Source organism: Hermetia illucens, chromosome 6 (assembly GCF_905115235.1).
Source record: "Hermetia illucens chromosome 6, iHerIll2.2.curated.20191125, whole genome shotgun sequence".
NCBI lineage: Eukaryota > Metazoa > Arthropoda > Insecta > Diptera > Stratiomyidae > Hermetia > Hermetia illucens.
The window spans coordinates 30,868,894-30,885,180 of NC_051854.1; the positions used below are offsets into that span (position 1 = coordinate 30,868,894).

At 40.3% G+C, this 16,287-nt stretch overlaps 1 protein-coding gene across 2 annotated transcripts in view; it reads left to right on the plus strand.

The window, feature by feature from the left end:
• Positions 1–3,261, plus strand: part of LOC119659340 (probable cytochrome P450 28d1) — a 31,320-nt gene extending 28,059 nt beyond the window's left edge. The window contains exons 6-9 of one of the 2 annotated variants that reach the window (XM_038067384.1): positions 2,228–2,351; positions 2,410–2,679; positions 2,798–2,982; positions 3,062–3,261. In XM_038067384.1, the coding sequence (XP_037923312.1) occupies positions 2,228–2,351; positions 2,410–2,679; positions 2,798–2,967 (564 nt within the window). In that variant the 3' untranslated portion in view covers positions 2,968–2,982; positions 3,062–3,261. Of the gene's footprint in view, positions 1–2,227; positions 2,352–2,409; positions 2,680–2,797 lie in introns of both variants that reach the window. The other variant, XM_038067383.1, reaches the window with a different exon arrangement.
• Positions 3,262–16,287: the final 13,026 nt, after the last annotated feature.

Sequence of the window (16,287 nt, forward strand, 5' to 3'; positions counted from 1 at the left end):
AGGAAACTGGTCCCTGTCCATCGCATCTCTGGCAATGTTGTTACATCAGCCTTATATTGGGACAGGCTATCGGGTAGCTACTAAGCTGCATTCGGTCTGTACAGGGAGCGCACGTTCCATGAGAGAATGCGCAAATCGTTAATCCGTTGTCGTTGCTCGGTTCGTCGTTGTCTGAGGCTCTTGTTGTGGCTTCGTAACATTGGTTTTCCGTGTAGGGCTGTCAGCCCTACCCAACCCCCAACCTGGAGGACCAATTGGTACAATTTGTCCCGTTTTTAGGAGCGGGAGGCTCGCCTTCATCCTACTCCGCCTGCAGCTTTTCGTTAAGAAACAACTCCTAGCGGTCACCACCTGGAGGTGGAGATAGGGTTTGGTAGTAGAGCTGTTGGTGTTGGTTCAGCAGGTGTTTCCCAGGTTTTATGCTCCATTGTGGGTACCAATCCACGTTTCGCCCTGGGACCTATACTACCCTTTGACTGCCGGTATTAACTCAACTTGTCGTTTGTATACAGGTGGTTGCATTGTATGCCAGTTATTTATAACTTAGGTAAATAAATGGTTGCTTGGTTGTTTTAAAGGTTTTGTGTAAAACAAACACGTATTAAGATCGGATGAATGTTTGACTGTCGTCTCTCTAGCTTAGTTTTAATTTTGATTGCAATATAGGGGAGTACGGGTTTGGATTCATAATACAGTTTGCGATTCTACAAAATTTTGTAGAAACTCTACTATTATTAAGAAAGTCCAAGGGTGCCAAAATTTCCTTTTTCCAGTGAACCCAATCAGAGTAAAGTGATTAATCTAACACATACTGTGCTAAAGGCAAGCAAATTTTTGACGGTTCTAAATAAGAAACTGGCTCATGTAAATTTCACTCATTAAGTGATGTTAAAAGGACAAACTGCATACAAAAATGACATTTCATACTGTTACATTACCTTACATTTCCTTAAGAATTAATTATTAAGAGTTTGATTAACTGATCCTGAAGATTGCCTAGAAGAAAAAATCGATCCTCGTACGATCATCGATGTTAAAATTTGAGTGACCCTGCCACGGTACAGCCTATCAGTTACGCCTGACTAGTCTACCATTAATCGCCAGACGGAATGTGTGGATCTCGCTGGCCTGTTAGCTTGGACTGTACAGGAGGCCAGTGATCGATTGAAAAATGATCGGTCATCCGGCTGGCTGGAAAGGAGGTCAGGCAAGCCGGTGCATGTGTGGGCTGAGACACTCATCGGACAGGCCGCTTGGCTATCACTACAGATTCTGATTATCTGAGAGCTCCAGGACCTTGTTATTTTTTTTATCCAAAAGTATAGAAGACCTTAGTATACCCTGCTGCGCATTTTGCTCACTTGCTTCAGTTTTCTTTCTGCTCCTACCAAACAGATTTATTCAGATCAGAGAATTAGAAAGTAGAAGAATTCGATTCAATTTTGCGTTTTTCCCTCATTGACATATACATATAGCTTATGAGTGTCCTGAATATGGTATGGTATGGTATGGTAGGGGTTGCAAATTGAGTAGTGCGTGCTACAACGCTGTAATACCTAAATATACAGTTCTTTTCATTCTCACTTTAATACACCGCACTACGGATGCATATGTGACCTCCGACCTCATGATATTAACTTATATTCACAGTCGAAACAAAGGTTCGCCTTCATAGTCATAGGATGTGAGAGTTCCTTTAATCTTCACCACTCCATGTTTGTTCCAAAGATATTTCTTATCTCGAATAACCTCCAGATATTCGGCTTCTTCGAAAAGTTGAAGTGTTGCTCCTGTTATCTTTGGAGACAATGAGCTTTCCCTTTCTTCCTTCCCCCAGAGAATTGTAGAAACTAGATTTCACTAAAGAAATACTTTAGTCCAATTACCTTAGGTAACAGGCATATCAAAGCACCCTCTCTGCGATTCAGAGTTTCTAATTCAGCTCCTACCGCCAAACTTTTGAGCCATTGAAAACCTTTTTATGTCGTTCTTGGGTAGCTAGAAGGGTAGTTTGAGCAAATAAAAAAAGCGCAGATCTGACCAAAAATATCTCTCTCGAGTATTTTTACTTGCTTTTGGCAGTTCAATTGATATACTTTTGGCTTTTGGCAGTTCAATTGTGAACAAGCGTACCCGTGAAGATTTTATAATAGTTTGGAAAACCTTTGATTACATTTTCATCACAAAATCCTATTTATATATCACTGAATTCTGTACGTACTTTTAGTTAGCGGAGCATCGGGACATTCAACAGAAACTTCGGGATGAGATAAATGCTGCGGTTGCCTCTGAGGGAGGTCTCTCATATGAAAAATTACTTGATTTGCCCTACTTAGAACAGTGTATTAACGGTAAGAGTGAAACATATTGTAGCTCAAATTTCTGATAAATTTAGTATTTGTATAACAGAAACTCTTCGTCTTCGAACTCCCCTTCCAAGCAACACTAAGCTTTGTACGGAAAACTGTGAAATCAGAACTAGCAAGGACAAAATTATACAGTTGGAAAAGGGCACTGTGGTTTCAATTCCATATTATTCGTTTCATCATGATTCTGATTATTATCCCGATCCAGAAAAGTTCGATCCGGAACGATTTAGTCCTGAAAACGGAGGAGTGAAGAAGTATAAAGATATGGGTGTTTTCCTACCATTTGGAGATGGACCACGAATTTGTTTAGGTGAGTGTAAGACTAATTATTATCGTTATTTCCAAGAATGCTTTGCAGTATTTGTAGTATCTGGTTGCTTGTTGTCGCTTACATACATATATACATATGCATATATTTACTTTCATAGGTATGAGATTTGCGCAGTGTCAATCAAAAGCTGCTATTGCTGAAATTATTCGAAATTGGGAAATAGCAGTCGATCCCCAAACAAAATCTGAATTTGTCATTGACCCGAAACAATTTCTGTGCCTTCCCGAGGGAGGTACTTGGTTAGATTTCCGGCGGATCGTTAATTGAAAACTTCACTAGAAGGTAAGGCATAATCCTGCATCAATTGTTGAAGTGCAACAATATTAGAACTGTTTAGTTATTGTTATAGTTTGTTGTATAGTTTACATAAATAAAACAAAAGAATATGCACAAAATCTTGACAACGTGTTGCCTCTTTGAATTACTGGAATGGAAATCTGAAGTAGGACAGGAATCATTCTAAGAGACCACTTAAGGACAATAAAGATACCTCCGTTTAAAATCAAAACTGAAAACACATCTAATACCGATCTTTGTTTAAATAAAGTTGATAATAATCTATTACTTTGTTTTTGAATTTTATTCGAAAGTTCCCTCAACTCAACCCAGCATTGCGAAATTTTACAGACAGGTAATGGACAATAGAGGTAAATTTTGAAACTAATCCTACTAATGTTAACAAAGTTTCATTATTATGTTCATTAATTACTTTTTTTCTGTTTACCCTACCGTACTTTGAGACACCATAGAGTGACAGCACCACACTATGTTGAAAACATATGTGGTCTGAGGTAGATATTAGATTCACATACATTATGACTTACTAGCTACCTGCAAATGGATTCGTCCTGTAAGGGAAATATTCTCATGTTATTCTCAGAACTTATCCAACCAATAAGCGCACGAGTTCTTCTGGTACTAGGTGTTGCTGCAAGGCATACCAGATGAGTTCATGTGGAACATGGTTAAACGCCTTTTCTAGATCTAGAAATGCAATGTATAAAGGGCAATGCTTCCCACGGTGTTACCCATGAGCAACCAAGTAGTTCCGCAGTTCCTAACAAATCTTGCTTGATTCACAGTTACTTAAACGATATCGCGAATATGTTTGTCAAGAATGCATTCAAAAATCTTGACAGTATGGGACAACAATCGGATCGGACGGTAATTTGAATATTTGCTGGACTACCTTTCCATATTCGAATTGTGGTGCTTTTTTTCGTAGTCAGATGGTGCTCTATCCTTCTCAACAACCCGATTCAAGAATTCAATGAGCCGCAGTGCTCGCCTCCCAGCACTCTGAAACGATGTGGTCTGGTCCTGATGCCTCCCCCCCCAAAATTTCGGCAATACTTGTGGAAGTGTAGGATGAATAAATTCTTTCTTGGAAATCTGCTCGGAATATTCTCACCGTTCATCCGTCGCGGCTCGTCGATCCGTAAGCAATTTTCCGTTCTTATATTAACGCAATAGAAGTGTTCGATATCCTGTGTGCGTTGGTGTCGGCTTTTGACAAGGAGATATAGATTTCGCTCACCGTCCCGAGTGCCCAGTTTATCGCATTCTTCGCTTTCCGGTTGTCATTCTCGTATATTTGCCAATTGGTCAGCGTTTTATCATCGAGGAACTTATGAGAGAGGTGTTTCTCGTCACGAACCTTCATTTGGACATCACCCAAAGCCAATTATCTTGGTTAATGTGCCGCCTACCTGATTTAGTGATCCCGAGGATTGTATATACTGGACCGTGCCAACTTGGTTCCATCATTCCTCGAAATTCATAGTGGTTGGTAATTGCGTAAATGATATCATTTCTTCTTTGCTCTCACGAAAGCTCTACCATTTAATTCGTGTCAGGTCAGTGCGTTCCGATATTGCGGTGGCGGAACGGCTTTGAAGTCAGTGACGGTGATAAAATGTCGGTGCCTTATGAAGATATAGTCGGTTCGCTGTTTCCACTATAGAATGAAGGAAGATGGGACACGTTTGGTGAATCATGTATTGGCAAGTACAAAGCCATGAGTGGCTGCAAAATCGAAGAACTCGCAAGAGCCCTTCGGAAAAGACGCATGGATATCTATGTTCTATGAAACCCGATGGTCTGCTTCCAAAAGCTGCGAAACTGCGACTTAGAATACGAACGAGGTAAAAATTGCTATAACCTTCTCTATTTTGGTAGCCCACACACTCAATACAGTGTTGGTATTGCCATTTCAGAGGGTCCCCGTGATGCCATTAAAGAAGTCAAACGAATTGATGACCCGCTGGCGAAGCTCACCATTATATCAGCTGATCGCACTATCCACTTCTTCTGTGGTTCGCCACAGACACGTCGACCTGATGCCGAGAAAAATGCTTTCTGGCAACTTCTCGATGCAAAGATGTACAACGTGCCTGCTGATGACTATATCATCATTGCTGGCGACCTTAATGGTCATGTTGGTGAAAAGGCAGATGGTATCAGGTGCCATGGCGGAAAGGATTAGGAACACGCAATGGCACCCATGACTTTGTACTTATGAATACATACTTCATCAAATGATTGTCTCATCTGTCTACATTTTATAGTGAGAATGGAAATCGTCGGGCTTTAATTGGTGGCGATTTTGTGAAAGAAAAAAAAGAAATGATCTCATTTACGCGATTACCAACCATTACCATGGAAGAATCGTGGAACCAAATTAAAAACAGGTTGCACAAGGCCTTGTGTTCGGATGGCTCCAGTGCTTAGAGCGCTGGGAAATCTCACTGGTGGCAGTGTATAGTGATTTGACGTCGAATACCAGTCGACTCAGACCTGAGTCAAATCAGGATAATAATCTCGGGCGAGCGCAATGCTAACCACATTGCCTTCTACAGTGCAACATAGTGCTGTAGTGTACCGTTACGTTCTTGAATGAAGTGCTCTAACACACTTCAAGGCCCTGATCCAATATGGATTGTTTCGCCAACGATTATTATTATTATTATCCACAAGGCCAGGTTAGCGGTTCATCAACCGAGATACTTGACTTTGGAATGACGATGTTGAAATGAAGGCCCGTGAAAAGACACGTCTCTACCACAAGTTTTCCGACGATAAAACGCTCGCCAATCGCCAAATTTAGAAGAATGCCAACCGGGAAGCAACAGAACCGATTGCCGTCATCGGAGCGGTCCATTTCAAAAATTTTTACGATAAACTGACATGAACGCACACAGGATATCGAACACTTCTGTTGAGTTAATGACAAAAACGGAACGGATTGATGGTGAGAATATTTCGAGCAGATTTCAACAGAAGAATTTGTTCATCCTCCATTTCCATAATAATTACCGACATTTGGAGCAGTTCCACCTGCCAGCGCAACTGTAGTTGAGGAAACAATAAAACGAATGAATTCGGTAAAAGCCACAGGACCTGACGACATCGCATCTGAGCTCTAGAAAGCGAAGAGCTGGGACCCAACACTGTGGCTTAGTGAATTCTTCAATCGGGTTATTTAGGAAGGAAGAACACTATCTGACTGGCAACAAAGTACCACAGTTCCAATATGAAACAAGTCGGAATACCGGAAGCTCGTGCTTCGGGTATAAAGGTTTTGTGTTCACCTTATGTGAGAAACTTCAACGCACATTTTTCTGTCCGTATATAGCTACAAATCCAACATAATCCTTCATATTTTTCCAAACTACGAGACATACGTACATATTACAGCCATAGATATTACGCTCACCCTAAACAAACAAACTGCCTATTACCGAATACTGTACACATATATGCACGTATATAAATTGATCCTACCCATATTTCCGATTTACTTCTTATATCTATTTGAATTAGGCACTACCCGCAAAGTTCATTAGCACGCATCTATGATATACCTACATACACACATGTCTGGCTGACAAATAACTAAAAAACTAAAACAAAATAATTCTCTGCGACCCAATTCATAAGAACTCATTTCGTTGTGGTATTGACAAATTGATATGTGATGATGACGTCATGCAGGTTGTAGAGTGCACGAAATTCACAAAAAATTGTAAAGTTTCACCCCCTATAACTTTGTTAATAATTGTTGGATTTTTTTCAAACTTGACCAAACTGTGCATTATGTTCTTCATTACACGCATACTTCTGCGATGAACACAAGGGGGGGTGCCGGGTAAATTTCTAAAATGTGGAAATATACTATTATTAACTTTATTTGTGCAGACATCGTAACCGGATATATTTTGAGGCCTAGATTTCGTAGAGATGCACCACTGTGATTTTTTTCAGATTTTTCGGTTGGATAGGTTCTGAGAACGAGACCTGTTACACTTTTTGTGGGTCATATTTTGAACCCTCACTCCCCTATGTTTCATCTAATATCAAATATTGAACCAGATTCGAAAAGTACTAATTGAGACCTTTCATTTGATACCCTACATGGCTACATTCTGTGAAAAAAAAATTTGCACCCTTCATTCACATGTATTGGGAGCCCCCCCTTAAACTTAACACAAGATGGCGCCACTTACTGCATGTAAAGGGATCACCAGATTAAAATATTCAAATTGTCGCCCGATCTGGTTATTTCCAATGCCATGAAGATTTTTGAATGTATTCTTGATAATCGTATTCGCTCGTTGAAATAACCGTGAATCAAACCGAATTTATCAGAAACTTCGGAACTACTCACGCAATATACACTGCGCGGTCACTCATGGAGAAACACCGTGCGAAGCATTGCTCTCTTTGCGTTGCATTTCTGGATCTAGAGAAAGGGTTTGATCTTATGCCGCACGAACGCATCTGGTATGCTTTATGACAACACTTAGTGCCAGAAAAACTGGTGTGCTGGGTTCAATTGCTCTACCAGGACCCGAAAAGTAAAGTTCGAAGTGTGGCGGGTATATGAAAACCGCTTCGTGTTCCCGTTGGTGTTCACCAAAGAAGCGGCCTCTCATCACTCCTCTTTGTTCTTGTTATGGACACTGTCAAACGGGACATCCAGCGTCTAGTGCCCTATACACTTATTTATGCAAATAATGTTTTCCTAGTGCTTAATAGCAAAAATAATCTGGAACAACTTGTCCAAAAATGGAATGATCGCCTCATGGAACACGGTCTGCGATGTTGCGTATCAACGAACGTCTCAAATCCTCCTTCTGGTCACTCTCTATGGTTTCGAGAGTTGGCACTCAAAAAAGAAGAGTTTGTGGACTACAAAAGAGGAAGTAAGTTGCTTCCCAAGTGGTCCGGTCCGTCACTAAGCGGGTGCGGAATCAGCATTCTCAGCATCCTCAACAAAGTATATTTACTTCGGCCTGGTTTAGGTCTGGACTTATGACGGATTTCACTTGAATATAATTCGTACCCATTACGTGTTTGCGATTATATTTAAGTGGAGCAATTACCATCTGTCGTCACTTTCGGTTACGTTGCTCCTAGGGCAGAGGTCTGATGAGTTGCCTCTGGCCTCGACGAAACCGTCAGTCAACTTTTTCGTTCTTTGTGGCAAGGAGTGCCTGTGGGCCGCAAGATCGGGACTCAGCATAAACCCAACCAAAACAGAACTGATGCTATTCACCATCAAGACAAGGATATCTGAATTCCTACCACGGGTGAATGAACAATGATTGGTTCTTTCTCCTAATGTAAAGTATCTGGGTGTTATCGTGGATCCAAAGCTAAATTGGAGATTCAGCATAGAACTGAGTGTTAAGAAGGTCTGTATAGCCTTCTATACCTGCAAGAGAACCTTTGCGAAGAAATGGGGTCTCCAGTCGAGGATGGTTCTCTGGATGTACACCGCTGTAGTGCGTCCGATCCTAACGTACGGCTCTATTATATGGTGGTGGGCTTTAAACAAAAAATTCAATAGGATGAAGCCTAATAGGATTCAAAGAATTGTGTGTGGAATCCTGCCTGGCAGATGTTCTCAATGTATTCCTGCATCTCCTCCCCCTAGACCTCCACATTAAATACGTTGCAGTGTGGTGTGGCGTTACACTACGTGAGTCCGCATGCTGGGCAGCGAAGTCCTACGGCCACAATAACATCCTAGACGAAGTACCTCGGGAAATCTGGGCATTTCCCACGGACTATACCACACGCAAGCTGAATTTCACGATAAACTTTGCTGTGGACTTACCAACCAGGCCAAAGTTTCCACCGGTCTTCCGACCGGTGGCGTGTTGCAAAGTTATGACTCAGTATTCTTTACTGATGGATCAAAGATAGTCTGTGGATCGGCGCGGGGGTTTTCTCCAGTCCCAGGTTTCGCCAGTGTAAGCGGAATTATAGGGGCAACATAGGCATTCTGACCGACAGCCAAGCGGCCATCAAAGCCTTGAATTCAGCGACGACATCTTCCAGGCTAGTGAGGCAGTGTAGAGACGCGATGAACCGTCTGGACGGCACACTCAAGGTCACCCTTCTCTGGGTTCCCGGCATAGGAACATAGAGGGGAGTGAGCCAGCTGACTGATTGGTCAGGCGAGGCTCTGCTCTTGGCAGCCCTTCCGTGAATACAGTCGGTGTGTCGCTGGCGGCTATCAGGGGTGGATTTTACTCGCACTACCTAGCTGCTGCAGGCCTTAGATGGCGAAGGCTTACGAGCTGTCCAAAGTCAAGGAGAATTAGGCCCACCTACAACATAGGGCGATCACTAGAGCTCCTGTGCCAGACGCGTACAAATGCACTGGCTCATAGGGGACCATGCCGCCAAACTCGGCATACCCTGCAATTCGCATTGCTGAAGCTGCGGAGAAGGAAGGGAAACCTTCATGCACTTTCTCTGCGATTGACCAGCTCCAGCTAGAGTCAGGCTACGGACACTGGGCAAACCAGGGTGGGAGAGCTGCTCTCCTTCGTGAATGCTACGGGCTGGCTTTGAAGACCCGAGCCGACTAGACTCTGCCTCCCTGCTCTCATAACAGCAGTCGGTCTTAGAAGCGCTAATTGGGTTCTTCGGAGCGGCCACTAATACCCACCTACCTACCCTCCCCAAATATAGAAAATTTCCTGAAAATACCCGAAAATCAGCATATCTTGAAACTTCCATATGTCAGTCAGACAACACGACTTCACAGCACTTAAACCCCGAAGCGCAGCTTTGTGGGCTTAGGGGGGGGGGGGACTGTGGGGCTGGATCGTTTTGTTCTTCTGATTAGTATAGAATGGTATAGGCGTTTTTCAATAATATATAGTGGCGGACATGGAAATGTTAACAGGTAGTCTGTTTACTTGCGCCACAAAAGAGTTACGTTGGGTTTATGCTACCTGATATTCTTTCGAAGTAAAAATTGAAGTCTTATAATTGATTCAAATCAATTCATCTGAAGTTTTACAACTAATTTATCTATAGTACTCTGCTAAATGAAACCAGAAATTTCTTATTTACGTTCTTCTATTCGTACATAGTTAAAAATTCAAAATATTCCTTGATATATTTATTTCCAAATTTCAGCACCGCCGTTCATATGGGTTCACTTTATATGATGATGACGTCCTACGCGTCTTATAGTGCAATAAATTCATGTAAAATACACAATCTTTGCCTTTCATAAGTTCGTTAATAAAAGTTGGATTTTTTTCAAACTTTCCAAAAATGTGCATTAATAATATAATTACTTATAACGGTAGCAAATTTTGCACTTCTAGAAAGAACGTAATGGGGTTTTCGGGTAAATTTTTCAAATATGGTAATTTGTCATTCTTAACTTTATTTAAGCATATATGAGAATGGGCACCATTGAGAGTTTTTCCCGATTTTTTGGTTAGATAGGTTCTGAGAGCCGGACCTTTTGGGGCAGACATTTTGAGCCTTCACTCCCATATGCTTTATCCAGTAAAAAACTTTCAATAGTTCCGGAAAATACTTACTGAGCCCTTTCATTTGATACCCCAGACGACCATATTCTGTGAAAAAGATAGCCGCACATACAAAACCTTAAAATCAAGGAGGCTTCAAAAACTATTGAAATGTTAGATTAAAGATCATCGTTTTAAGAAGTAATTACATAAAAAAATATTGCTGTGGTAAATATAGATACAACAAAATAAATAATGACTGCATTAAAAATGTTAAAACCTCTCATTTTTCATAGAGACGATGCGATTTAAGAAATTTACACTCTGTTAATACATGCTTCGAATTTCAGTTGATGTCCCTCACAATATTTGATCAATTCTCGCCGGTATATATTTTTAAGGATTTAAGGTTGTAAAACAAATTGGCTTACCATTTATCTGTCGGTCTATTTGTTTGTCTGTCACATACACAAGGACATCTATCTTGCGGTCCCATCCTGAAAACCTACGCAGCCCAAAAATCTTGGTCTTTCAGTTAGATTTCAGAACACCTTGTGTATAAATATCTGATCAAATAAAATTAATAATAGTATTATGACGAATGTCACTTTGGAAGAACATGTATAATGTCATTAAAATCGCGATCAGAGCCAGTAAAGTTTTAGAATGAGAACGGTGTGCGTTGGTTGTACTGATTCTATAAAATTTATTTAATTCCTTTATTAACTTGAAGGGGTGTAATGCTTAAATTTTTTTACATTCTTCTTCTGAATGGAGAAACTCAATGATATTGTGAGCAAATTCGAGATGAATCGGAGCAAAACTAAGGAAGAAACAGCGGTTTAAGCAACATGACTCAGTGCGCACTCGTGGTTCGAATGGCCAAAAGCTGCAGCTGCTAACGGATTAGATTCGTCCAAATACACATATATGTTAGTACTCTTTCCAAGGATGTTTGGGATACCATCAAGTCTACCTAAGAAGATTGGCGCAAATATGCCCTTCTGGAGCGATGTGTGTGAGGTTTCACGCAAAACAACAATGAGAGTTCGAACCAACTTACTTTGAAGATCTCACCAAAGCACTTACGTGGAATCTCTATTATCGTTGAGATTTCAGTTTATGTGGGAGCCTGTTTCTTTAATCGAGGTTCTCCGCTTTACCAATCTTCATGCAGGGCATGAGAAGGGGTAGTGGATCAAACGCCCATGCATGGGCGCGATAAGCCGATCGAAGCCGGGAGCAAAAAAAATGCTGGGCCAATGAAACTCGCTTATGAATATTTGATTCCATTTTTTTATAGTGTTCAGACTTGCTCCTCATAACTCCAAAAGTATTGCCGATTTTTTCCCCAAAAATCCTGTTTTTCACTTAAAAGTGTTCCTAAATGTGAAAAATTGAAATTTCGGAAAATCATCAATTCATGCTGCAATTATAGCTCGCGGATGAAAATCAATGCGCAAAAGTGGGAAACGATTCTGTTTCGAAATGCCTTGGCATACGCCTGTAGGAACTTGATAAGGAATTGGAAAGATGTCCACATTGTCGCGAACGAGGATAGTTCCGAGCGCATTCCCCATAAGAAGTGCGTTAGGTACCTGGGTGTGCGTCTTGACGAACGTCTCCAATTTAATGAACACGTTAAAGTTGCGTTAGAAAGCGCTCGCAAGGCATTCATGTTTCTTCGAAGACTCTTTTATGCTCCACATCTCAGCCGGAAGGTTAAGATTATTTGTTATCTTAGTTTGGTTAGACCAGTGCTCACCTATGGGTGTCCTATCTGGTTTAATTTGGGTGCTAGCCAAATGGAGAAAATAAGGATCTCTGAAAGGAAATGTCTGTGTGCTTGCACGGGGCTTAATAGGATTGTTTCGTCAAACAAAGTGCATTATGTAACTAATGAGGTGATATATGCAAATGATGGGTATTTTGAGAAAAGTCTCACAACACGGTTCATTCCTCCCGAAGCGTTCGTGTATCTTGACAGGAATGGTCTAATTCTTGATTCTGCCGGTGATCCGGTTATGTATCATATACATAGACGGGCCACGGACAAAAGGATAGAATACCCCCTGAACTTGACTGTGGGGGCTCCGGAATTCGACTGGAGATACTCCAGAGCGAGAGCAATTAATATTAAGCGGGATGAAAAAGAGAAATCCTGGTACTGGTGGCTGCGGGATGCCTGTTAGCGGCAGCCGTGCTAGTTTTGCCATTTGTTTCTTGTTGGGGATTTGTAAATATGTACATATTAAACAGGGGCTGCTTTTGCCTCCAGTTGCAACTTATACATACATATGTTATTAGTCTTTGTCCGTTTGTTAATATTACAACTATTATTATTACAAGTCGGGAAACCGGAAGCTTGACGCTTCAGGTATAAAAGTTTTTGTGTTTCCCTATGTGACGAGCATAACGTAGTTCTCCATTGGCTTATAGCATTGACCCGAGATATTTAAATCGCTCAGTTCTGGGGAGGTTACCACCTTTGCCAGAACGATTTAAATATCTGGAGGGGCAGATTACTGCCATTGAAAGAACTGAGCGATTTAAATATCTCGAGTCAATGCTACCAGCCAATGGAGAACTGCGTAATGAAATGTTTCAAGCATTAACGCCACCTGGATGAAGTGACATTCCGCAACTGGTGTTCTTTGTGATCGACGTATCAGCGCACGTCTCAAATCTAAAATTTACTGCAATGTCGTCCGTCTGTCGCTCTCTATAGTTTGAGTGTTGACTATAAAGGACAATGAACGGCGTCTTGCGGTAATTGGGACGAAGATGTTGCATTGCACTGGTGGCGTGATACGTTTTGATCACGTCTGAAATGAGAATATCCGCGATCGATATGCACCGATCGTGGAAAAACTGCAAGAGAGCCGTTTTCGATAGTGTGGTCACGTAATTCACGCTAACGAGAATTCAACAACCAGTATTGGTCAGAACATCGAAGTCAATGGTAGGCAACCAAAAAGCAGGCCAAAACAATGGTCGCATGATACACTGGATGAGGATTTGAAGGTCTCGCGATTACATCCTGATCAGGCATTTGATAAAATAAAATGACGAAACCGATCACGACGAGCCGACCCCGCTTGTGAACTGAAGGCTGAAGAAAAAGAAGAAGATGTGAGGAGCGGTGAGACAGTTCCGTGTCACATAGTTAAAAATTCTATTGGCATCTATTTTTTAGAAAGTAATTTAAATAAATCATTTGATGGAAAGCCCTGTATTGAAATAGTCAACCTCATACGCTTCACACTCTGAGTTTAATATTATTAGCAAATGCCAACAATTTAACTAACATCAAATATAAACAAGTCGGGAAACCGGAAGCTGGACGCTTCAGGTACGAAAGGTTTTGTGTATTTCTTAGTACGTAGCACGTAATATATCCATATATTATGTGAGAGTATCCACTTTCGGGTGATATTGACATTCATAGTCTTCAATTTTCAAAGAAGCAACAAATTTGAGGTATTATAACTTTGTTAGTAATAGCGCGATTTTCACCAAACTTGGTAAGATCATGCTCTATATTATAGCCTATATCACTGCAAAATTTAATGGTACTAGGATGAACTTAAGGGGGGTTTCTAACCAATTAGAAAAAATTGTAGTAATATACTATTATTAACTTTATTTAAACAGATATCGGCATGGAAGGTATTTCAGAGCCCAGGCACCATATAGTGGCAACGTCCTGATTTTTTTCAGATTTTTCGGTTCCGTAGTTTCTGAGAATGCCCCCCTTAAAAAGTGATCACTTTCAACCCCCCGCGCTCCGCACCCTTCCAACGAATGTCAAAACTAAGATCGGCTTTGAAAAGTACTAATCGAGACCTTTAATTTGATATGCCACATGACTATATTTGATGAAAAAAAATTGTACACCCCCCTTTTGCATGTATGGGGACCCCCCTTAGATTCGACGTAAAAGGATGTAATTCACTGTATGCGTGAGCGTTCACAGTTCCCACCTTTCTACCAAATTTGGTATCAATCGCTATAACTGTCTCCGAGAAAAATGCGTGTGACGGACAGACAAACAGACAGACAGACAGACAGACAGACAGACAGACGGACAGACAGACAGACAGACAGACAGACAGTAAACCGATTTTAATAAGGTTTTGTGTTTACACAAAACCTTAAAAAGGGCTAGGGAGAATTAGATTCTTCTTGAATGGAATTTTAATATTTCACTCGAATTTCAATTATTCTCGTTAATTATGACGTCAGCATCTTATTTGTATTGTAATTTGGTTCACCTAGGATGAACTTAAGGAGAGTTTTTTAGTCAATTTCTAAAAGTTGATAATATACTATTAGTAAATTTTTTGAGCAGATACCGGAATGGGACATCTCTCGGAGATTAGATTTCAAATAAGTGTTTTACACAAAACCTTAAAAAGGGCTACAGATAAATAGATTCTTCATAAATGTAACTTTAATATTCCACGCGAATGTCAATTATTCCGGGTAATTATGACGTTAGCGTGTGATTTGCATGGCTTTGGAAGCGGTAAATTCGCGCGAAATTGCTAAGTTTGAACTGCTATAACTTTGGCGTTAATTGCCAGATTTCCACGAAATTTAGCACTTATATACGAAATATTGTTCTCTATGCTGGTACGAAATTCGTTGTCCTAGGATAAACTTAAGGGGCGTTTTTCAGTAAATTTCTAAAAAGTAGTAATATACTATTAGCAAGTTTATTTGAGCAGATATCGGAATGGGACATATTTTGAGGCCTAGATTTCATCTAGACACACCACCCTGATTTTTCTCGGATTTTTAGGTTGGGTAGTTTCCGAAAATGAGTCTTGTCTCACTTCAAGTGCGTACATTTTGACTCCTTACTCACGCACTTTGCAATTTATACCAAAACTAATGCCAGTCTCGGAAAGGGCAAATCGAGGCCTTTCATTTGATAACCTATACAACTATATCCGGTGAAAAGAATTTTTGAATCCCCCCTTTGCATGTATGGGGAGCCCCCCTTTTAACTCCACCTAAATCTATGCCACTCACTGTATGCGTGGGATTTCATAGTTCCCATCTGTCCACCAAATTTCGTTCGAATCGGTTTAGCCGTTTTGGAGAAAAATGAGTGTGACAGACAGACAGACAGACAGACATTGAATCGATTTTAATAAGGTTTTGTTTTACACAAAACCTTAAAAAAGAAAGAAAATATATAAGGCGAAAAGTAAATAATTTTAATTATTACCGCTTTAAGAACAATAATTTAAGTTAGAAGTATAATTCGAAGGGATTAAACGTTTATTATTATTTCTTCATTTTTTTTATTATATTTCTTTACCCGCCACTAAGGCCAAGAGAATTCTGTTGGTTTTCTTGACCATTTCGACAACTTATTGAAAAATTAGACTTTCATTTCTTACTGTTTCTCTTCTCTGTCTATAAATAGTTATCCAAACACTGAGAGCGCACAGTGGCCATTAGATTTAAGATGTTTTTGTTAGTTTAAAAGATTGTTGTTTTTTTTTGTTCATTTTTCCAATGTATATATTATTGTTACTTATTTCTAAAAAATAAAAAAATTATTTTAAAAAGCAAAAATACCTTTTTTAATACATCTTCATGAAAATTTTACACAATATTTTTCGAATGCTATACTTTAATATATCATTGGTTTTAATAAGTAGATTTTAACTGTGCCGTCAGAAAAATATAACATAACTGTGCCCTTTTTTGCATGAATTAAGTTAAGAAGGGCTGGATTGAGGTAAAGTCGGAGGAAATTTTGGAAGCGCGACAGACAGACAGACGGAAAGTT